This window comes from Microcaecilia unicolor, chromosome 3, assembly GCF_901765095.1.
Source record: "Microcaecilia unicolor chromosome 3, aMicUni1.1, whole genome shotgun sequence".
NCBI classification, from domain to species: domain Eukaryota; kingdom Metazoa; phylum Chordata; class Amphibia; order Gymnophiona; family Siphonopidae; genus Microcaecilia; species Microcaecilia unicolor.
The window spans coordinates 34,031,302-34,055,998 of NC_044033.1; the positions used below are offsets into that span (position 1 = coordinate 34,031,302).

The 24,697-nt window shown below is 46.2% G+C and overlaps 1 protein-coding gene across 1 annotated transcript in view; it reads left to right on the top strand.

Annotated features, from left to right (window-relative positions):
* The window catches only part of MSH2 (mutS homolog 2), a 239,271-nt gene that overhangs the window by 167,954 nt on the left and 46,620 nt on the right, over window positions 1–24,697 (top strand). Inside the window, exon 11 of the mRNA XM_030195824.1 lies at window positions 23,607–23,704. Within this exon, the coding sequence (XP_030051684.1) occupies window positions 23,607–23,704 (98 nt within the window). The remainder of the gene's footprint in view (window positions 1–23,606; window positions 23,705–24,697) is intronic.

Genomic DNA, 24,697 nt, shown 5'->3' on the forward strand with positions numbered 1-24,697 from the left:
CGATCCTTTTTCACACACACATACTATCAACATGGAATTTTCTCCATGATACCTTTTCTCTTCGTTTAGAGCTTCAGGTAGGAGTTTTCTATTCTTTTCTTGTGCTTGTAACCTAAGTTTTCAGTGTTACTTTTGGTTTGCAGCGGGGAAAACCTCTGACTCATATGCACTTCATGAAGGGCAATAAAATAAAACTCAAGGAATGCTTCTTAACATGACATAAAACAAAAAGGCCCAAGGCAGAGCACTAAAGGAATATACTGCTAACCTCGCTGAGAGCTACCACAAACTCCATCCATACCTAGGGGTATTTGGCTTGTATAGAGTTAGGAAGAACCGTTGCAGCTGACCTTTGAGGGGATGTTGTAGTAAATAACAAATTGGTTTACTTCTCCTCACTACAAAAGGGCAGTATTCCTGCTGCAAAGATACTAGGCTAATGTAAGGATTCCTTTTGGACCCTCAGTAATTAAAAAAAATAATAAAAACCCAGATTGCGGTTGGGAAAATACTTGTAGTTGGATAACTTATTGCACCATCGCATATTATCATTGTGTAGCTTTGTGCTAGAGCAGCTTGATAAAAAGGATATCATTTTTGTTTCTGGGTTGCCTTATCCCTTTTCTCTTTGATTGCTGTTCAACCTCATTCGTGGTCTGATAGAACCTCTGAGATGTCTCTGTTTACATAGACTGGAGAACATATACTGCACTGGAGAGATTGGACGATCAACTTCACTCCATGGTCTGCAGCTATTCTCCCCAATTGTACCCCCTCTGGATAATTTTCAGTTTCAGAAAAACGCTAAAAACTCACTTGTTTAAAAAAGCATATCCTACCGACCCAACATAACCAACAGATTCCCCGCGACACAACATCAATAAAGAACGTAATGGACATAACACAATTCTTCCGTTGAACGATCCCCAAATGTGGCAGTGCCACATGAACTTTATCTTTATTCTACCACAACATCACTTTGTATTTGTTTACCCCGGAGCTTGTAAACACCTCTCCGGCGCTATGTAAGCCACATTGAGCTTGCAAATAGGTGTGAAAATGTGGGATACAAATGCAATAAATAGAACAACTCGGTATGAAAGCTCTTCTACAGTTACGCTACAATAAGCTGAAATACTGGTTTTATAGGAGTACAAGAATTTATACCAATGGTATTGTTCTTTAGGAGCATAAATTTCTCAGTTGTTGCTAGTAATTTGCAGCCCTGTAGGTACTTTATACTAGTGGCCCTGCAAGCAAAGTTCACTTAAATTCCACGACTGCTATTGTTGTGGAATATTTTTAGCTAGCATACTTTGCAGGTGTAAGGCACAGGGGTAAAGAATGCACCAGGATTTCATCTTCCCCTATACCACTTTTTCTCCCTACAAAGTGCGAAGTACAATTTTAAGAGGGTTTTCCTATTGATGAAGCCTTCTGAAAATTGCCCCATATCATATGAACTAACATTGCGCTTACTTTGCTTACATTGGGGCATGTATTCTTGTATAGAATTCTTTCTGGCTTGGTAGGGAGATGGATGAATTCTCTTCCATTGAAAAGGGTTATTTTAAAGACACCCAAGTACATAGATGCATAAGCACAATTTCAGGTTTGTTTGGGCTTCTGCACCTTAAATAAATTTCTCTTAGACAAGAACTTGGGATGTGTCTGAAGAACAACCTTGTGATGATGGACTTGCACGTAGGGTTTGTATGTTACTAAAGCTTGAAGTTCACCTACTCATGAAGCTGAAGTGATTGCTACCAGAAAGAGTACTTTCCAGATTAGGATTTTCAGAGATGTAATGTCCAAAGTTTCAGGAGATTTCATAAGTGAAGAGTGCTAAATTTAGGTCTCATAGCACAGGGGGCTTCTGCAGTGGAGGCTTAAGATAGAAATATATATGAAATGCAATTGTTATGCTGGAAGGTTATTCACCAGGGTATGATAAGCTGACAGAGCACTAAAGTGTTTTCTAGTAAAGGAGGTTTGGTAGCCAAGGCAATATACAAGTGTTTTAGGTAAGCTGTAAGAGGACCAGCTGATATTTTATTTATTTACTAGTAAAAAAAGCCCTGTTTCTGGTGCAAATGAAACGGGGGCTAGCAATGTTTTCTTCTGTGTGCATGTGGGAGTGTGTGTGTCCGTGCCCTCTGGCCTCTCTCCCCTCCCCCCTCTGAGTCCTTCACTGTTACAGAGCCAGCGATTTGATTTCGTGCTCTGCTGTTTTCCTTCACTGACTGTGTTACAGAGAGGGCGGGGCAGACACTCATAGGGAAGCCGGATATCTCGCCCCCTTCACGCTTCCGGCTGGAGGCTTCATAGAACGTTGGTCTTGCCTTTTATATAGAGAGATTTGTCGCATTTGTATCCCACATTTTCCCACCTATTTGCAGGCTCAATGTGGCTTACATAGTACCTTAAAGGCTTTCGCCTAGTCCGATAGAGAAACAAATACAAAGTGGTTGAATAACGGCATTTGCCAAGTCCACTAAAGAGACAAATACAAGGTGATATTGCGGTCGAATAAAGGTACATGTGTATCAGGTACAATGGGGTTTGATGAGAGGAAGGTTATATAGTGTCCATTATGAGCTTTGGTTTTGCTGTGTTGCCGATTGTAGGTATCTATGTTGGGTCGGTGGGGTATGCCTTTTTGAATAGGTAGGTTTTCAGTGATTTCCTGAAGTTTAGGTAGTCATAGGTTGTTTTCACAGCTTTTGGCAGTGCGTTCCATAATTGTGTGCTTATATAGGAGAAGCTGGATGCGTAGGTTGCTTTGTATTTGAGTCCTTTGCAATTTGGGTAGTGGAGGCTTAGGTATGTTTGAGATGAACTAGATATGTTTCTGATTGGTAGGGCAATGAGATTTGTCATATATCCTGGGACTTGGCCGTAGATAATTTTGTGGACCAGGGTGCAGATTTTCACTCTGGTATGGTCATGGCCATTAGTAAAGCACCATATTGAAAATCTTTTCCATGTGTTCACCTAGTGCAGGTTTTTTTTTTTAAATATTTTATTTATATTTTCAACATAATTACACACCAATGTTCATACATTAAGAAGTAGAGATTTAGCACATAACTCCAAGAATTTATATCAGAAGTAAAATCATAACATATTTGTCCACAACACTTGGATCCAAGATAAGAAATTATAACTACCGTGTTTCCCCGAAAATAGGACATCCTCCGAAAGTAAGACCTAGTAGAGGTCTTGCTGCAATTTGAAAATATAAGGCCTCCCCTGAAAATAAGACCTAGCAGGGGAGGCCTTATTTTTCAGGGAAACATCGGGGTCACCCCCCCACCCGAGATCGCCGGCTCCCCCCCTCGATCAGCGGCACCCCCCGCCCTCAGTCGCTGCCGGAACTAACCTCTTAACCGCTTCCTTTCACCTTCGCAGTCGCACTCGCCGCAAGCAGCAGGGCTGGCCACTCCTTCCTTCCGTGTCCCGCCCTCGCCTGACGTTACGTTACGTCAGGCGAGGGCGGGACACAGAAGGAAGGAGTGGCCTGCCCTGCTGCTTGCGGCGAGTGCGAAGATGAATGGTGAAAGGAAGCGTTTAAGAGGTTAGTTCCGGGAGCGACTGAGGGCGGGGGGAACCGGCGATCTCGGGGGGGGGGGGGGGGGGACCCGATGTTTCCCCGAAAAATAAGGCCTCCCCTTAAAATAAGACCTAGCAGGTCTTGGGGAGCAAAATTTAATATAAGACAGTGTCTTATTTTCGGGGAAACACGGTAATAAAATTTAAATAATAATACGTATCAAGAAACCACTAGAAGGACATCGGAATCTTGCATCCTGGACATTCTCCGAGGACAAGCAGGCTGCTTGTTCTCACGACTGGGTGACGTCCGCGGCAGCCCCCACCAACCGGAAAAAGCTTCGCGGGACGGTCGGCACGCAGGGCACGCCCACCGCGCATGCGCGGCCGTCTTCCCGCCCGTGCGCGACCGCTCCCGCCAGTTCCTTTTTTTCCGCGTCTGGAGAGAGTCGTGCTTTGCCGCTCTCTCTGTTTTCAGCCGCCGGAAAGCCGTTCGCGTTTACGCGAATCGTTTATCTTTTTTCTATTTAAGTTTTGATACACCGCCCGGTTTCTTTTTTGTTAAAAAAAAAAAAAAAAAAAACCTGAGCGTGTGGAGCACGCGCTCCCCTTTTCCCTCGCTTCTAGCGGGGACGCCACGTTGCGGCCTAGTGGCCGCACGGTCGTTTTTCCCTTTTTCGAGGTGTGATTTCCGCCACCATCGACGACTTTAACTTCGCCGACGCGATTTTTCCGTCGATGTCCTCGAAGGTCCCGAGTGGATTTAAAAAGTGTGGTCGGTGCGGCCGGCCGATCTCGCAGACCGACACCCACGCTTGGTGCCTCCAGTGCCTCGGGCCGGAGCACAATCTCAAGTCGTGTCCCCTGTGTCTCGGTCTCCGGAAACGGACTCAGGTTGCGAGGCAAGTTCTACGGGACCGTCTTTTTGGAACTTGCGCCGGCCCCTCGACGTCGACCTCGATGGCATCGGTATCGACGCCCGGTCCTTCGGTACCGGTATCGATGCCCGAGACATCGGCACCGATGGCATCGACCCCAGGAGAACAGGTCCCGTCGGCCCGCCGGTCCTCCGGTGAGAGTGGAGGTGAGAGGCCGCGTGGGCAGTCGGCCCCGGTCACTCCCTCGGCTCATGGCCCACGGGACCGAACCCTGTCTGACCCGGTCCCTCGAGACCGAGGGGGATCGACCTCCTCCTCCTCCATGCCTTCCGGCGCCGGTGACGGGCATCGTAAGAAAGATAAGAAGCGTCGTCACCGGTCGCCCTCGGTGCATCCGGACATCGGAGAGGAGGCGACGCCGAAGCGTCTACGTCGAAAGGAGAGGTCCCCGTCGGTTGTGGAGGTACCGACGCGTCGGGGTTCCGGCACCTCGGTGCCGTCTCCTGGCTCCCACCAGCTTCTGACGCCGACACCCCTACCGGCCCCACCGCCTTTCCCGGCAGCGGGCCTGGACGAGTGCCTCAGAGCCATCCTTCCGGGGATCCTGGAAGGGCTGATGCGCCAGGCTGTGCGGCGCCGATGTCTGTGGCGCCGGCGAGCTCTAGCCCGGCGCCGGGGCCATCGACACCGCCGCCGCTTGCGGCGCCGGTCTCGACCGCCACGCAGGTGGAGTCCCCGTCGACGTCGATGGAGGGAGCTCCGTCCCCGCCGGCGCGGGAGTCCACCGCTCGACGACACCGAGGCCTCGGTGCCTCGACGTCGAGCCGGGCCCGGTTCAGGACTCAGCTGCATGAGCTTATGTCCGATACCGAGGACGAGGACTCGTGGGGGGAAGAGGAGGACCCTAGATATTTCTCCTCAGAGGAGTCTACGGGCCTTCCCTCGGACCCCACGCCTTCACCGGAGAGGAAGCTCTCACCTCCCGAGAGTCTCTCCTTTGCCTCCTTTGTGCGGGATATGTCTATTAGCATTCCCTTCCCCGTGGTCTCTGTGGAAGAGCCGAGGGCCGAGATGCTCGAGGTCCTCGACTATCCATCACCACCTAGAGAGTCCTCTACGGTGCCGCTGCACAATGTCCTCAAGGAGACACTGCTTCGGAACTGGGTGCGACCGTTAACTAACCCCACCATTCCCAAGAAAGCAGAGTCCCAGTACAGGATCCACTCCGACCCAGAGTTAATGCGGCCCCAATTGCCCCATGACTCAGCGGTCGTGGATTCTGCTCTCAAGAGGGCACGGAGTTCGAGGGATACCGCCTCGGCGCCCCCGGGGCGGGAGTCTCGCACTCTGGACTCGTTTGGGAGGAAGGCCTACCAATCCTCCATGCTCGTGACCCGCATCCAGTCATACCTGCTCTATATGAGCATTCACATGCGGACCTATGTGCAACAACTGGCGGACCTGGTCGAGAAGCTCCCGCCGGAGCAGTCCAGGTCTTATCAGGAGGTGGTCAGGCAGCTGAAGGCCTGCAGAAAGTTCCTGTCCAGGGGTATCTATGACACCTGTGACGTGGCATCTCGTGCTGCGGCCCAAGGTATAGTGATGCGCAGGCTCTCATGACTGCGTGCCTCTGACCTGGACAACCGCACCCAGCAGAGACTGGCCGACGTCCCTTGCCGGGGGGATAACATTTTTGGTGAGAAGGTCGAGCAGATGGTGGACCAACTGCATCAGCGGAAAACCGCCCTCGACAAGCTCTCCCACCGGGCGCCTTCAGCATCCACCTCAGCAGGTGGACGTTTTTCCCGGGCCCGGCAGGCTGCACCCTATTCTTTTGCAAAGCGTAGGTACAACCAGCTGGCCCGAAGGCCTCGTCAGGCACAGGGACAGCCCCAGCGCGCTCGTTCTCGTCAACAGCGTGCGCCTAAGCAGCCCCCTGCGCCTCCACAGCAAAAGCCGGGGACGGGCTTTTGACTGGATCCACGGGAACATAGCCGCCCTAACAGTGTCCGTACCGGACGATCTGCCGGTCGGGGGGAGGTTAAAATTTTTTCACCAAAGGTGGCCTCTCATAACCTCCGACCAGTGGGTTCTCCAAATAGTGCGGTGCGGATACGCCCTGAATTTGGCCTCCCTGCCACCAAATTGTCCTCCGGGAGCTCAATCCTTCAGCTCCCATCACAAGCAGGTACTTGCAGAGGAACTCTCCGCCCTTCTCAGCGCCAATGCGGTCGAGCCCGTACCACCCGGGCAGGAAGGGCAGGGATTCTATTCCAGGTACTTCCTTGTGGAAAAGAAAACAGGGGGGATGCGTCCCATCCTAGACCTGAGAGGCCTGAACAAATTCCTGGTCAAAGAAAAGTTCAGGATGCTTTCCTTGGGCACCCTTCTGCCAATGATTCAGAAAAACGATTGGCTATGTTCCCTGGATTTAAAGGACGCATATACTCACATACCGATACTGCCAGCTCACAGACAGTATCTCAGATTCCGCCTGGGCGCACGGCACTTTCAGTATTGTGTGCTGCCCTTTGGGCTCGCCTCTGCCCCACGAGTGTTTACAAAGTGCCTCGTGGTGGTAGCGGCCTACCTACGCAAGCTGGGAGTGCACGTGTTCCCATATCTCGACGATTGGCTGGTCAAGAACACCTCGGAGGCGGGAGCCCTCCGGTCTATGCAGTGCACTACTCGACTCCTGGAGCTGCTGGGGTTTGTGATAAATTACCCAAAGTCCCATCTCCAGCCAACACAGTCTCTGGAATTCATAGGAGCCCTGCTGAATGCCCAGACGGCTCAGGCCTACCTTCCCGAAGCGAGGGCCACCAATCTCCTTGCCCTGGCTTCGCAGACCAGAGCGTCTCAGCAGGTCACAGCTCGGCAGATGTTGAGACTTCTGGGTCATATGGCCTCCACAGTTCATGTGACTCCCATGGCTCGTCTTCACATGAGATCTGCTCAATGGACCCTAGCTTCCCAGTGGCGCCAAGCCACAGGGAATCTAGAAGATGTCATCTGCATTTCCACCAGTTGCCGCACTTCACTGCTCTGGTGGACCATTCGGACCAATTTGACCCTGGGACGTCCATTCCAAATCCCGCAGCCCACGAAAGTGCTGACGACGGATGCATCTCGCCTGGGGTGGGGAGCTCATGTCGACGGGCTTCACATCCAGGGTCTGTGGTCCCCCCAGGAAAAGGATCTGCAGATCAACCTCCTGGAGCTCCGAGCGATCTGGAACGCACTGAAGGCTTTCAGAGATCGGCTGTCCTACCAAATCATTCAAATTCGGACAGACAATCAGGTTGCAATGTATTACACCAACAAGCAGGGGGGCACCGGATCTCGCCCCTTGTGTCAGGAAGCTGTGGGGATGTGGCGTTGGGCTTGCCAGTCCGGCATGCTTCTCCAAGCCACATACCTGGCAGGTGTAAACAACAGTCTGGCCGACAGACTGAGCAGAGTCATGCAACCGCACGAGTGGTCGCTTCATTCCAGAGTGGTACGCAAGGTCTTCCGAGAGTGGGGCACCCCCTCGGTGGACCTTTTCGCCTCTCAGACCAACCACAAGCTGCCTCTGTTCTGTTCCAGACTACAGGCACACGGCAGGCTAGCGTCGGATGCCTTTCTCCTCCATTGGGGGACCGGCCTCCTGTACGCTTATCCTCCCATACCTTTGGTGGGGAAGACCTTACTAAAGCTCAAGCAAGACCACGGCACCATGATTCTGATAGCGCCTTTTTGGCCCCGTCAGATCTGGTTCCCTCTTCTTCTGGAGTTGTCCTCAGAAGAACCGTGGAGATTGGAGTGTTTTCCGACTCTCATTTCGCAGAACGACGGAGCGTTGCTGCACCCCAACCTTCAGTCCCTGGCTCTCACAGCCTGGATGTTGAGGGCGTAGACTTCACTGCGTTGGGTCTGTCTGAGGGTGTCTCCCGGGTCTTGCTTGCCTCTAGGAAGGATTCCACTAAAAAGAGTTACTTTTTCAAGTGGAGGAGGTTTGTCGTCTGGTGTGAGAGCAAGGCCCTAGAACCTCGTTCTTGCCCTGCACACAACCTGCTTGAATACCTTCTGCACTTATCAGAGTCTGGCCTCAAGACCAACTCAGTAAGGAATCACCTTAGTGCGATTAGTGCTTACCATTATCGTGTGGAAGGTAAAGCCATCTCTGGAGAGCCTTTAGTAGTTCGATTCATGAGAGGCTTGCTCTTGTCAAAGCCCCCTATCAAGCCTCCTACAGTGTCATGGGATCTCAACGTCGTCCTCACCCAGCTGATGAAACCTCCTTTTGAGCCACTGAATACCTGCCATCTGAAGTACTTGACCTGGAAGGTCATTTTCTTGGTGGCAGTTACTTCAGCTCGTAGGGTCAGTGAGCTTCAAGCCCTAGTAGCTCATGCTCCATATACCAAATTTCATCACAACAGAGTAGTGCTCCGCACCCACCCAAAGTTCCTGCCGAAGGTGGTGTCGGAGTTCCATCTTAACCAGTCAATTGTCTTGCCAACATTCTTCCCCAGGCCGCATACCCGCCCTGCTGAACGTCAGTTGCACACATTGGACTGCAAGAGAGCATTGGCCTTCTACTTGGAGCGGACACAGCCCCACAGACAGTCCGCCCAATTGTTTATTTCTTTCGACCCTAACAGGCTAGGGGTCGCTGTCGGGAAACGCACCATTTCCAATTGGCTAGCAGATTGCATTTCCTTCACTTACGCCCAGGCTGGGCTGGCTCTTGAAGGTCATGTCACGGCTCATAGTGTTAGAGCCATGGCAGCGTCAGTGGCCCACTTGAAGTCAGCCACTATTGAAGAAATTTGCAAGGCTGCGACGTGGTCATCTGTCCACACATTCACATCACATTACTGCCTCCAGCAGGATACCCGACGCGACAGTCGGTTCGGGCAGTCGGTGCTGCAGAATCTGTTTGGGGTGTAAATCCAACTCCACCCTCCAGGACCCGAATTTATTCTGGTCAGGCTGCACTCTCAGTTAGTTGTTCTTCGTAGGTCAATTTTCTGTTGTACCCTCGCCGTTGCGAGGTTCAATTGACCTGGGTTCTTGTTTTGAGTGAGCCTGAGAGCTAGGGATACCCCAGTCGTGAGAACAAGCAGCCTGCTTGTCCTCGGAGAAAGTGAATGATACATACCTGTAGCAGGTGTTCTCCGAGGACAGCAGGCTGATTGTTCTCACCTACCCTCCCTCCTCCCCTTTGGAGTTGTGTTTCATATTTTATTGCTTGTCATTCAACTGGCGGGAGCGGTCGCGCACGGGCGGGAAGACGGCCGCGCATGCGCGGTGGGCGTGCCCTGCGTGCCGACCGTCCCGCGAAGCTTTTTCCGGTTGGTGGGGGCTGCCGCGGACGTCACCCAGTCGTGAGAACAATCAGCCTGCTGTCCTCGGAGAACACCTGCTACAGGTATGTATCATTCACTGTACTGCTATATGGGAGCGGCCATCACAGGAGGTTCACGTACAGTCTCCTTAGCTGTAAGAAAATCTTTTAATTTAATGGGACAGGAAAACAGGTAATTTACCCCTTCTAAAGAAATCATGCATCTAGACGGATATTTAAGAATAAAAGTTCCACCCAGGGAAAGGATTCTCGGCCTCAGTGCCAGTAACTCCCTTCTCCTGGCTTGAGTATCTTTAGCTAAATCTGGAAAAATACGTATTTTTCCGCCCATAAAATCAACATTCATTTTCCTGAAATAAGAACGCAAAATTAAACTCTTATCTGACTCCAGGGCTAATGTTACAAGTAGAGTTGCTCACTCTGAGATCTCGGAACGTTCTAGAAAATCAGTCAAATTATCTTGAGGAAGTGCTGGATCCAAAGACATTACTTTTTTTAATATATTGCATTTTCGTCACCAAAGGGTGATGTTCAACAGAAATGTCCAGAACTTCTGAGAAATACTTTTTCAATAGTTCAGCTGAAGTAATATATGCAGAAATCGGGAAATTAAGTATCCTTAGATTGTTCCTTCTAATTTGATTTTCTATATATTCCAATCTCTTTGCCTGAATTGTATTTTCTTTAATAACAGTCACCACTGTCGTCTGCATAGATTGAATTTTTTCATGGTTGGACTCGATATTAGCAGTAATCTGATTAGATTGTTCCTTCAAATGTCTTATTTCAGTCTGTGTGGAATCATACATTCGCTGGAGGTTCACATTCACCCCCTGGATAGCCTTCCATAACACATCCATGGTAATTATTGCAGGCTTTTCCACTCCACCTCTTAACCCCAGAGAGTTTACTTCTGGGGTTAGGGCCAGGGGCAAAAATCCCCTCCCTGTTGTTTCAGTACCTGAAGCCAGAACCGGACCGCCCACCGCTGGCAATAGTCTGTCCGAATCGGACGCCTGTACAATCAGCGCTTCCTCTGTTCCGCTTCTCCTTCCAGGTTGTGGTGGGGTCAAACCTGCCAACGGGCTCAAGGTAGCGCCCTCAGCACTGTGCTCCGGAGATACTATTTCGGAGGTTCCAGAAGCAAGAATTCTTGGTCCCGGTGGGCGGATTCCGAAAACCTCGAGAGTGGGCTGCGTCATGGTGGGTCCACCAGCGGCGCTCGAGGAGGTATGAGTCGCCACTTTTCCTTTTCTCTTCCCCATTTTACCCGGGGAGCGCTCCGTGACACAGACCCACTGAGCTAGGAATTCCGGAGCTCACGCTCACACGTCTAGTTCGGCGGCCATCTTGGATCCTAGTGCAGGGGTTTTCAACATCTAGCCAGTCAGGTTTTCAGGATACTCTCAATGAATATGCATAAGAGAAATGTATATTCATTGTGGATATCATGAATTGGACTGGCAAGGTATGTCCCGAGGACAGGGTTAAGAACCCCTTATCTAGTGTAAGGTTTCTGAGCAGCTATGAGGATGTTCTGGGTGGACTGTCAAACATAGAGCAGAAACTAGACTGCTCAATTTCTAGGCCTTGAGGGCTAGAGACTTCAGGTCTAATTGAAGAAGACAACCAACCTGTTCATTTCTTAGTGCAGGGAATTGAAGCAGCTTACAAAAAGGTAGAACTGCCAGGCTCTTGATGAGGGAATTAGTTATTTTGAGGCCTGTAGGGCACTAAGAAAACTTGTGCAGAACTCTTGATATAAGAGGAATTGGAGGATAAGCGGAGAGGAATGACCAAGTCGATAGAATTGCCAGGGTATCTGGAGCAATGAAGAAAGAAGGAATGGAGCAGTAGACAGGAAGCCTTGCAGTTTCTTCACTGGCGAAAAGGTTGATCTGAAGTGTTCTCACTATTGGAAGAGGGGGGGTGCTGTAGGTAGGAGGGGACTGCAGTAAAAGAGGGATGCTATAAGGGAGGGGGGACCGCAAAAAAAAGGAGAATTCTATGTGTATTAAAAAAAGGGGGGATGCTGTGGGTGGCTAAAAAAAAAAATAGGGATTGGTGGGGGTGGGTGGGAGGGGTACTATAAAAAAAAGGAGGGATGCTGGGAAGGAGGAGCCTGCAATAAAGAAATGCTATGTGTGGGGGAGGGAGGGGCTGTAAAATAAAAAGGGGGGATGCTGTAGGTGGCTGTAAAAAAAAAAAAAGGATGCTGTGGGTGGGAGGGGGCTGCAAAAATTATTGGTTAAATTATGCCAAACTTGCAGAATTTGCAAATTCTGCAAAACTCTGTGCACAAACTTTGCAAACTTTGTTTGGCGCACAATTACGTGTTCTGTGGCTTGGAGAAGAAAGTGGACTTCCTACTGCAACAATGAGATAGCCAGAAGGAGGTTTGGTCCGATAGTTAGAGGACAATCTGAGGGATGACTGATGAATCTGAGATGGTATCCAATTGAATTATGTATAGGAGCCATGTGACTGTCATGATCTCCTGCCAAAGCTTATAGGAAGAATTGAAATCTTCCCTCTCGGGCAGGATGAATGTTTTGCAAAGACTGGAATTTGGAGTCTAGTCAAAATGAAGACTGCTGCTCAGATTCTCAAATAGTCTGTGCACAGAGGGATTTTTTTGTCCAGTTTCTCTCATCCTCAAAATGCTCTTGTAGGCAATTAATCCTTCATGCCCATGATGACATTTGGATCATATTGTTTAAAGGCCTGATCGTGGTCAGGACCCAGGCATAAGAGTCACTTAGGGCCCCTTTTACTAAGCCACGTAGGCGCCTATGCTGCCCAACGTGCTCCAAAATGGACTTAATGCCCGACTACCGCGTGGCTCTTGCGGTAATTTCGTTTTTGGGGTGCGTCCGCTATGCGTGTCTGAAAAATAATTTTTATTTTCGGTCGCGCGCAGGGCCTTACCGCCCAAATTCTTTACCGCTAGGTCTATGGCTGGCGGTAAGGTCAGAGACCCAAAACGGATGCACGGCAATTTTGATTTTGCCGCATGTCCGTTTTCGGGGGGGGGGGGGAAGGCTTTTTTTTTTTACAGGCGCGCTGAAAAATAATTCTGTGCGTGCCTAAAACCCGCGCCTACACTACCACAAGCCACTTTTCAACACACCTTTGTAAAAGGACCCCTTAATATGTGTGTCAAAATTCTGGATTTTTCTGCAAGGCCAACACCCTGACTTCAGACTTTTGAGAACCGCAATGTGACCAAAACAGTGTCAGAGATGGCATTTTCAAAGGTTTTAATAGGAGAGCTTTGTTTCCACATCCATTCAGCTGAATGGAAAAGACAAAACTGAGGAGCTGAGGAGACTGTTATGCACAGGGCTGTGCATGCTCGGAGCTCTACACTAAATTCTGAGCTCTGGGAGAGCAGTTCATCCTGGCGCCGTCAAATTACATCACTTAATTTGTTTATGTACCTAACCTGACTCCACCCTACTTCCAACAGAAAATAATATATTCTAAATAAAGAGGGAGACAAAGCTTTGCATGAGCCTGAAGAAATGGAATGTAATATAAATGCAAGCTTACAGCATTAAAAAAAAAAAATCAATTACAAGAAATTGGTTTTTCAATCCTCCTAAAAGAAATGAAATCAGGTTATGTGGCTGCCCTAATTCTTTATCAGCATCCAGTACAAATGTATTCCTTTTCTGGAATGCATAGCGGTTATAGATTATCTATAAAAGCCGAAGTGAAAAGAACTCCACTTGAAGTCTTAACGGCGTGCAGTAAGTAAAGGTCTTCATAAATTTATTTATGGGCAAGAGCAGACCTCCTTGAACTTAAACCTCGTAATTGTCCCAAATGGATTTTTGCTACCTTTTTGTTTAAAGCGGGTTCAGTTTTAAACTGTAATTGTCCACTCTTACTATTAAAATCTAAACTGCGCGTGATTTCACAGTTAACTGTAAAGGGTGCATAGCAATGTGACGTGCAAAAGAAAGTTTATCCTCTGCTCTGGTTTACATTGGTGAATAAAAGTTGTAACTGCCTGCACCACTGATGGTCTCATATCAATCATTCATAGCTTTTGTTAAGTCAGTCCAATTAAATTTTAATGCTGGCAGAGGTAGCAACTGTGCTCAAGATGATAGTTTGCAAATTTCAAAAGAAATTCTGTACTCATGAAATTATTCTGTTTTTGCAACATTTCCTGGCATGATGATATAAAAATATCCTGACATTGTATTATCTCTGTTATTTGAATGTCAGTGCTGTTAAATATGTGTATTTTTGATACTGTTTCATGGTAGTCCTATTACTGAGTTTCAATTTACTGTTTTCAAGTTTACCTCATTTATTGCATTCATGTTTGTGTTTGGTTATTTTACTATTGTTATGCTGTTAAGAAAATTGTAAATTTTGTTAAACTGTATCTGCTGTACACTACCTTGGGTGAATCGCTTCATAAAAGTAGATTTAAGCTGACTTGGTCAATGATTGAGCTGATTTGGTCAATGGACACTCAGTTCTGCATCTGTTCGGATGATGTGCAGCTACTCATACCCGTTGAACCTGACTTAACCTACAGCCTTGAATAAACTGATTAACTGTCTAACATCAATTCAAGAATGGGCTAAACACAACGAACTTTGCCTGAACCCAAGTAAAACCGAGCTTCTCTGGGTCCCTAACACAAGTGGATACATACCTGACATCAAAATCCCTTTTGGGAAGTATGAACTCCCCCTCAAATCACAAGTCAGAAACCTTGGAATACAGTTAGACTCAATGCTTACTCTGATTCCCCAAATCCAAGCAAACTTCAAGAGCTGCTTCTACTATTTGCGACAGCTACGCTGCCTCTCTCCTTTCATCGAGAAGGTAAACCTTATCCCAGTTGTACATACAATGATAACATCAAGACTGAATTACTGCAATGCACTATACAATGGTCTGACTACAAAGGGCCTGCACCAGCTCCAGTTGATTCAGAATGCAGCAGCAAGACTCATAGAAGGTTGCAAGCGACGTGACCATATCACACCATTTTTGCAAAAACTTTATTGGCTACCAGTACAAAACAGGGCTAAATTGAAAACTCAATCAGGCTTATTTTCGAAAGAGAAGGGCGCCCATCTTCCGACACAAATCGGGAGATGGGTGTCCTTCTCTCAGGGTCACCCAAATCGGCATAATCAAAGCCGATTTTGGGTGTCCTCAACTGCTTCCCTTCACGGGGACGACCAAAGTTCACGGGAGCGTATCAGCACCGTAGCAAAGGTGGGGCTGGGCGTGATTAAGAGATGGGTGTCCTCGGCCGATAATGGAAAAAAGAAGGGCGTCCCTGACGAGCACTTGGCTGACTTTACTTGGTCCATTTTTTCTTGTGACCAAGCAATGAAAAGGTGCCTGAACTGACCAGATGACCACCGGAGGGAATCAGGGATGACCTCCCCTTACTCCCCCAGTGGCTACCAACCCCCTCCCACCCTAAAAAAAAAACTTAAAAAAATATTTTTTTGCCAGCCTCTATGCTAGCCTCAAATGTCATACCTAGCACCCTGACAGCAGTATGCAGGTCCCTGGAGCAGTTTTAGTGGGTGCAGTGCACTTCAGCCAGGTGGACCCAGGCCTATCCCCCCTACCTGTTACACTTGTGGTGGTTAATGTGAGCACTCCAAAACCCACCCGAAACCCATTGTACCCACATGTAGGTGCCCCCTTTCACCCCTTAGGGCTATGGTAGTGGTGTACAGTTATGGGGAGTGGGGGGCTCAGCACCCAAGGTAAGGGAGCTATGCACCTGGGAACAATTTCTGAAGTCCACTGCAGTGCCCCCTAGGGTGCCCGGTTGGTGTCCTGGCATGTCAGGGGGACCAGTGCACTACGAATTCTGGCTCCTCCCACGACCAAAGGGGTTGGATTTGGTCGTTTTTGAGATGTGCGTCCTCGGTTTCCATTATGGCCGAACACCGGGGACGACCATCTCAACATTTAAGTCGACCATCTCTAAGGTTGATCTAAATGTTGAGATTAGACAGTTATAATGAAAGAGGCACAGTCCATCAAGTTCACCCTTTACTATTCAGTAAATTCTGCTGCACGACTAATATTCCGCCAGTGTCGTTATGCTCATATTAGCCCTCTCCTCAAGTCACTTCACTGGCTTCCTATCCGTTTCCGCATACAGTTCAAATTCCTCTTATTGACCTATAAGTGCATTCACTCTGCAGCTCCTCAGTACCTCTCCACTTTCACCTCTCCCTACATTCCTCCCTGGGAACTCCATTCACTAGGTAAATGTCTCTTATCTGCACCCTTCTCCTCCACTGCTAACTCCAGACTCCGTTCCTTTTATCTTGCTGCACCATATGCCTGGAATAGACTTCCTGAGCTGGTACGTCAAGCTCCATCTCTGGCAGTCTTCAAATCTAAGCTAAAAGCCCACCTTTTTGATGCAGCTTTTAACTCCTAACCCTTATTCACTTGTTCAGAACCCTTATTTTATCATCCTCACTTTAATATTCCCTTATCTCTTGTTTGTCCTGTTTGTCTGTCCTAATTAGATTGTAAGCTCTGTCGAGCAGGGACTGTCTCTTCATGTTCAAGTGTACAGCGCTGCGTATGTCTAGTAGCGCTTTAGAAATTAGTAGTAGTAGTTCTGATGATATGGGATATCATTTGACACTTCTATTCCGCCAACTCCCAACAATTAGGTTCAAAGTGGGTTCCAAATAAAAATATAAACTGCCTAGACCAGTGGTTTCCAAACCTGGTCCTGGAGGCACCCCAGCCAGTCAGGTTTTCAGGATATCCACAATGAATAAAACAAAGAAGCTGGGAACAATAATTGGGAAAAGAGCTGCTTTCTTCAGAGTGGAAGCTTTTCTGGACCCATTTGTTTAGTTTATGTTGCTTTGCTTTCTTCAGAGTGGAAGCTTTTCTGGACCCATTTGTTTAGTTTATGTTGCTTTGCTTTCTTCAGAGTGGAAGCTTTTCTGGACCCACTTGTTTAGTTTATGTTGCTTTGCTTTCTTCAGAGTGGAAGCTTTTCTGGACCCATTTGTTTAGTTTATGTTGCTTTGCTTTCTTCAGAGTGGAAGCTTTTCTGGACCCATTTGTTTAGTTTATGTTGCTTTGCTTTCTTCAGAGTGGAAGCTTTTCTGGACCCATTTGTTTAGTTTATGTTGCTTTGCTTTCTTCAGAGTGGAAGCTTTTCTGGACCCACTTGTTTAGTTTATGTTGCGCTGCTTTCTTCAGAGTGGAAGCTTTTCTGGACCCATTTGTTTAGTTTATGTTGCTTTGCTTTCTTGAGAGTGGAAGCTTTTCTGGACCCATTTGTTTAGTGTATGTTGCTCTGCTTTCTTCAGAGTGGAAGCTTTTCTGGAAGCAGAGAGTAGGATTGCATGGCCAGTATTCTCAGTGGAGGAGGGTAGTTAGTGGGGTCCCGCAGGGGTCTGTGCTGGGTCCGTTGCTTTTTAATGTATTTATAAATGACCTAGAGATGGGAATAACTAGTGAGGTAATTAAATTCGCCAATGACACAAAATTATTCAGGGTCGTCAAGTCGCAGGAGGAATGTGAACGATTACAGGAGGACCTTGCGAGACTGGGAGAATGGGCGTGCAAGTGGCAGATGAAGTTCAATGTTGACAAGTGCAAAGTGATGCATGTGGGTAAGAGGAACCCGAATTATAGCTACGTCTTGCAAGGTTCCACGTTAGGAGTTACGGATCAAGAAAGGGATCTGGGTGTCGTCGTCGATGATACGCTGAAACCTTCTGCTCAGTGTGCTGCTGCGGCTAGGAAAGCGAATAGAATGTTGGGTGTTATTAGGAAGGGTATGGAGTCCAGGTGTGCGGATGTTATAATGCCGTTGTATCGCTCCATGGTGCGACCGCACCTGGAGTATTGTGTTCAGTACTGGTCTCCGTATCTCAAAAAAGATATAGTAGAATTGGAAAAGGTACAGCGAAGGGCGACGAAAATGATAGTGGGGATGGGACGACTTTCCTATGAAGAGAGGCTGAGAAGGCTAGGGCTTTTTAGCTTGGAGAAGAGACGGCTGAGGGGAGATATGATAGAAGTGTATAAAATAATGAGTGGAATGGATCGGGTGGATGTGAAGCGACTGTTCACGCTATCCAAAAATACTAGGACTAGAGGGCATGAGTTGAAGCTACAGTGTGGTAAATTTAAAACGAATCGGAGAAAATTTTTCTTCACCCAACGTGTAATTAGACTCTGGAATTCGTTGCCGGAGAACGTGGTACGGGCGGTTAGCTTGACGGAGTTTAAAAAGGGGTTAGATAGATTCCTAAAGGACAAGTCCATAGACCGCTATTAAATGGACTTGGAAAAATTCCGCATTTTTAGGTATAACTTGTCTGGAATGTTTTTACGTTTAGGGAGCGTGCCAGGTGCCCTTGACCTGGATTGGCCACTGTCGGTGACAGGATGCTGGGCTAGATGGACCTTTGGCCTTTCCCAGTATGGCACTACTTATGTACTTATGTACTTATTTGTTTAGTTTATGTTGCTTTGCTTTCTTCAGAGTGGAAGCTTTTCTGGACCCACTTGTTTAGTTTATGTTGCTTTGCTTTCTTCAGAGTGGAAGCTTTTCTGGACCCATTTGTTTAGTTTATGTTGCTCTGCTTTCTTCAGAGTGGAAGCTTTTCTGGACCCATTTGTTTAGTGTATGTTGCTCTGCTTTCTTCAGAGTGGAAGCTTTTCTGGACCCATTTGTTTAGTTTATGTTGCTTTGCTTTCTTCAGAGTGGAAGCTTTTCTGGACCCATTTGTTTAGTTTATGTTGCTTTGCTTTCTTCAGAGTGGAAGCTTTTCTGGACCCATTTGTTTAGTGTATGTTGCTCTGCTTTCTTCAGAGTGGAAGCTTTTCTGGACCCATTTGTTTAGTTTATGTTGCTTTGCTTTCTTCAGAGTGGAAGCTTTTCTGGACCCATTTGTTTAGTTTATGTTGCTCTGCTTTCTTCAGAGTGGAAGCTTTTCTGGACCCATTTGTTTAGTTTATGTTGCTCTGCTTTCTTCAGAGTGGAAGCTTTTCTGGACCCATTTGTTTTAGTTTATGTTGCTCTGCTTTCTTCAGAGTGGAAGCTTTTCTGGACCCATTTGTTTAGTTTATGTTGCTCTGCTTTCTTCAGAGTGGAAGCTTTTCTGGACCCATTTGTTTTAGTTTATGTTGCTCTGCTTTCTTCAGAGTGGAAGCTTTTCTGGACCCATTTGTTTAGTTTATGTTGTGCTGCTTTCTTCAGAGTGGAAGCTTTTCTGGACCCATTTGTTTTAGTTTATGTTGCTCTGCTGTTCATAAACAATCATAATTTTTTTCTTGTTCATAGGGCCTTTTTTTTTTTTTTAATACCCCAATACAAATTGAACATATACATTTTTCCTCTTCTAATCTTTCTTGGACCTGTCAGTTGGAAGTTGGCAGTTTTAGCCATATGCTTCTCTTTTGTTGTTTGCATCCATACTGGAAACAGGATACTGAACTTGATGGACCTTCGGTCTGTCCCAGTATTGCAACACTTATGCTAATTATAACAGGTTTGGTCTACTACACAGAACATTTTACATGTTTCTAGTCTCCTCTGTTATAATATTGTGATTCTAAAATCCATTGGACTCGAACTAGATGATGATAATGGAAGTATACGTCTGGATATTTTGCTTACTTTAGCATTGAAAGTTATTTTTGCGTCCTGGAAGGATTTCAGAAAGTTAGTTTAGTAGGAACAATGTTTATTTATTTATTTTTAAGGATTTATTTACCGCCTTTTTGAAGGAATTCATTCAAGGCGGTGTACGGTAAGAATAGATCAAACATGAGCAATAGGCAATCACAGTAGTAAGAATATTCAAAAACATTACAAAGTATGGCATGGTGTACTACTTAGAATGTCAAATTACACCTATAGCAGAGATTTTTTGCAAATGAGGGAAAAGTCTCAACTGCTACGGCTATCTTTACACATTTGTGTTCATTGTATAGCACGTAGAAAAAGTCATCACTGACTCAAAAACCCTCGATTATTTGTTTTTTCTTTTTTTGTTTCAATTTTTAATTACAATGTCCTTTATATTAGATCATGTGAGTGTCTTTTTAAGACTTAAAAAAACAGTTCGACATATCAAAAAGCATTGAACCCCTTCACTTATCTTGCCACATTTTCTTCTCAATACTGTGCCAATTCCTTCTTAGTGATGCGCTGGATCCAATTCCTACTTGGTAATACGCTGGTTCCTACGGTCCCGTTTCGAATATCTTCATCAGGGAACCTGCTCACACCTAGATTTCAGCGCCATGAACACTTTATCATCAATGTAGATCTTCTGAATAATTTTTGGATTACAAAAAGTAGTGTAATGTTTTTGTTTCCTCTTGTGGGTTTTCTTTTTTAATATGCTGTGTATTTCTGTTGAAATTCTCTTGTGTTAAATTGCTTTGTCATTTGTATTTTTTTTTCTTAATAAATAAATAGACTTAAAAGGTTTAGACAATGCCACCTCCTACTACCAATAACTGAAGCTGAACAATGGGAATAGATCTTCCTGTTGGAACCTCTTTGTTACTTGCTCCAAGTAAGCCAGATTGTCATTGGTATGACCCAGTGTGGCACTTTTTTTTTTAATATTCATTTAAGATATTACATTCAAACCTCATTTGAATGTCAGGAAATACAGCCCATCAGAAGAAATACTAATAATTAACCACAAACAAACAAAAAGAGAAGGAAAAACAGGCTTAATTAGTCCACAGGGGCCAAGCACAGGGGGAAAAAAATATCAGGAAATAATTATAAAGAAAATTGGTTGATGGCATTCTTCAGCCAACTAGTATAAGATCTTACTACGAGAGCCAGCCCCCACCATCCCACCCCCAGCAAGAAGAAAATTCAACAGCTGTTTTGTTTCAAAAACTAAATGTTTGTTTACCCAAAATTAGAAAACATTTCAAGAGGAATACAGTCCTCAGAGCCAGGGCTTTAACTCTCTATATCTCTCTTGCTATCCCTTGATAAATCAAGAATAGTAGAACCCATAAACAGGGAAGACATATGATGAAATTATAATTGAAGAATATAATTTCAGTCAAGGGCAAAGATGGCAACTAGGGTAGTCGCTCAGTTACAACCTCCAATGAACTTTCCACAAAATCAGTAAGTTCCATTACACCCTATGCAGCACAAGGTGCTTCAGAGCCAGAGCCTCTGATTTCCTCTAACCCCAGATCCAAGGACATTTTTTTATGGGGGTACGTATCCTCAGTAAGTGACCTAGTGATTACATTTTTGGATACTGTAAATGACTGCTTTTTGGCACTGGTCCTAGAAATCCACAAGAGGTGATATAGTTCTTGATTTAGGGCAGGGGTGGGTGACCATAGTCCTCAAGGGCCACAACTCAGTTGAGTTTTCAAGATTTCCACACTGAATTTGCGTACAGTAGAAGCAATACGTGCAAATTTCATGCAAATTCAGTGTGGAAATCTTGAAAGCCTGACTGGGTTGTGGCTTTCGAAGATTGATTGCCCACCCCCTGATTTAGGGCCCAGTTCAGAGTTAACTGTAAATGAGCCACTGTACAACAGCAACTATAATATAGTCAAATTTAGCATCTCTTCTCTGGATGACAGGCTATATCATATGTCCTTGCAGTGTTGTCAGATTGCATGGGTCGATTGGTCTTTCTCAGCTCTTATCTACTATCTGGTTGATAATCAAAATGATTTAACCAGCCAGAAATGGCCACTGACCAGTTAAATTGCTTGTTAAGGGCTATCCACTAATTTTCAGTGGCATTTAACCACTTATTGCTGTTGAAAATTAGCAGATAAGCACCTAAGTGAAAACTGGCTATTTTGGGGGCGTTCTAGGAGAGGAGTCAGCAGTTGGCCAGTTAAGTGCCTATATTCAGGACTTAACCAGCCAGTGTAACCACATAAATGGGTCCACATAAAACCTGTCTAAATGGGTCCACATAAAGGCCTGTCTTTATTATAGATGATTAATATCGAGATTATTGTTTTTCCCAGAGTTCCGGGTATGACTCGTAAAGTTTTCCTCAGAAATATTTCCTCAAATTATTACTTTAAAAGGAGTGAAGCCTGTGAAAACTGGGATTATTTTAATTAGTGGGATTTGAATAAGAGACTTTAGTATATGTTTTGTTAAATAACTTCTGGTTTTTAAAAGAGAAAGAATGTAATCAGATGTATTATTTCTAACTAATATTGGACAATAAGTATGTTTTCAATGAAATGATTTGACTATACACCGTATTGGCCTTGAAGAAGCCAACCCAGATGATCAATGTGGAATAATGAATTAGACGAGTAATATCTGGGGATAGTCAGGTTAATACCACGTTTTTTTTTTCTGTTTACTGTTTAATTGATCTCCTTATCTTGTTTCACTCTCCCTATTTAGTGGTCTAAGGAAGAGAATAGAATTACCTGACTGAAATAATTCCTACATATTATTTTCTCTGTATTTCCAGCAAGTTGTTTTATCACTTGTAAAAATTTAAATGGTTATAAATAAAAAATTTTAAAAAAACAAAACATAGGCCCGTCTTTGTGTGGTAACGCATAGCCGCTTAAATTCTGAATATTAACTAGCTGTGTGTTAGCTGGCTCCGCATAAACCGGATATTCAATACCGAAGCCCAGATATGGCTCAGAATTGAATATCCGGGAATAACGCCAGTGGCAGTCGGTAAAACACTCACCGCCAACAACTGAATATTGAACCCTATGCTACTCTATTATTATGAAAGAATATAAAAGGGTACATACGCTTTCTTTGTATTCTTCCTGTAACCACATACTGTTTGCTAGTATCAGATTCCAGGTGTGGGAGTAGGTGGTTTTGGTTTTTTGCATTTTCGCTTGTGCATGTTAACGCAGGGACGTATCTGAGGTTCGGCGGTAGGGGGGGCAGGGGCTAGAGTGAGGGGGCACATTATAACGCTCCGCCCGCCGTTAACCCTTCCCCCCCCCCCCGCTGTTAACCCTCCCCCGCCTACCGCCAACCCTTTCCCCGCCTACTGCGGTCACCTACCCCCCGAGGTCCGCTCCTGCTGGTTTTTTAAAATATTACTTCAGCTGGCGGGGGACCCCAACCCCCGCCAGCCCAGCCGAGGTCTTCTTTAACTTCTTCATCCTCGTGCTGTTCCTGCAATGCATCCTTCCAGTTGGACGGATTTTGAGTCACAGCACGTTGACGTCCTGCACGTACAACGTGCTGCGACGTCAAACTCTGTCCAACTGGAAGGAAGCATTGCAGGAACAGCACGAGGATGAAGAAGTTAAAGACCTCGGCTGGGCTGGCGGGGGTTGGGGTCCCCCACCAGCTGAAGTAATATTTTAAAAAACCGGCAGGAGCGGACCTCAGGGGTAGGTGACCGCGGTAGGCAGGGAAAGGGTTGGCGGTAGGCGGGGGAGGGTTAACGGCGGTAGGGGGGTCCAGGGCGAAATCGGCGGGGGCCCAGGCCCCTGTGGCCCCACGCAGATACGCCCCTGTGTTAACGGTGATGACCAGATTTAAAAAGGACAAAATGATGTATTTTGTAGATAGAATGTTTGCTTCACTCTTGATTCCTGGAATGTCCCTGGCCAGCTCCACTCCAAGAGCTATAAACAGCAAAGTCCTCCAGTTATGTATGTCCAGATTTGTTAGGTTTCGTATGTTCTCTGAGTGTTAACAAGTGTTAATCTAGTCTTGATTTAAGTAGAATGAAAAGGAGCTGACAGCAATGACAAAACACAAAAATGTATGTGTTACAGAAATAATAGTAGAGAGTGAGAAATTAGATGACCTGTTTTTACTTTGATTTCAGCAAGCTGAGCTCTTTCAGTGAAGACTATGTCAAATGTAGAGAAGAGTATGAAGAGGCACAGAACGCTATTGTAAAAGAGATCATTAATATTTCTTCAGGTAAATAGAAGAGAAATACGCACTTGTAAGCATCGGGACAAAGTATAGTACATTAAGCTTTTATTCTGTTTACTTTGCCTGTACCACAAACATTCCAGGAAAGGGAGCATTACTCATACCTAAAAGGGGGGGGGGGGGGTGCCACGCACCAAGCTGCCTCCATTGGTAAGACATTCCGCCGGGTGCCCAAACTCACCCGATAGCAAGGAGAAAATGCTTGCACACATACTAACATGCAACAAATTCATATTCAACCCTGTATCCTTTGCACAGCTAAGCAACCTATCCCACCGCCCCCCCCCCCCACCCCCGCCCCCCCCCACCCCCGCCCCCCCCCCACCACCAGTCTGTGTACTATTATTTTCCCATCGTCTTCCCCAACCGCTCCCCCCTCTGAACTCCCCATCGAACAAACCACCCTCTATGTTCCCACACATATTCTACTACAGTAACTGCAGTGAAATCTGAAGAGACCACCAAAGATGTTTAGGGTCCTGGTGCCCTGAACATTATTGCAGGTCGATTATTAGAACTGTCTCCCCAAGAACAAACTATGCACAACCACTTATCAAGCAGCGCATCAAACAGTGTAAATATTAAGTTACTTAGTGCTAGCAGTAATGTCCTTAAAGTCCTTAAGGCAGTCTTGCGCAGCCTGAATTGTATCAGAGGTGCACCATTGTCCTCGGTGGTGTATCTTAAGTAAAGCTGGTATAAAAACAAAAACCGTGCCTGTAAATCCCTCAGCTCTGAACAAATAGGTGAAAAGCGGCATCTCTCTTCTAGTAACGCTGCTGAGTAGTCTTGAACTATGCGGACCAGAACGCCTTCATACTGTAAAGTGTAACGCTTCTGGCGAAAGCCTCTCAAAATTTCAAGTTTATGAATGTGGTTATGGACATTCACCACCACAACTCGTGGGTGATTTCCTCCATCTTGCAACTGGCCCACTCCGTGTTCCCTTTCTAATCACAGTGGTCCAATGCTATCTGA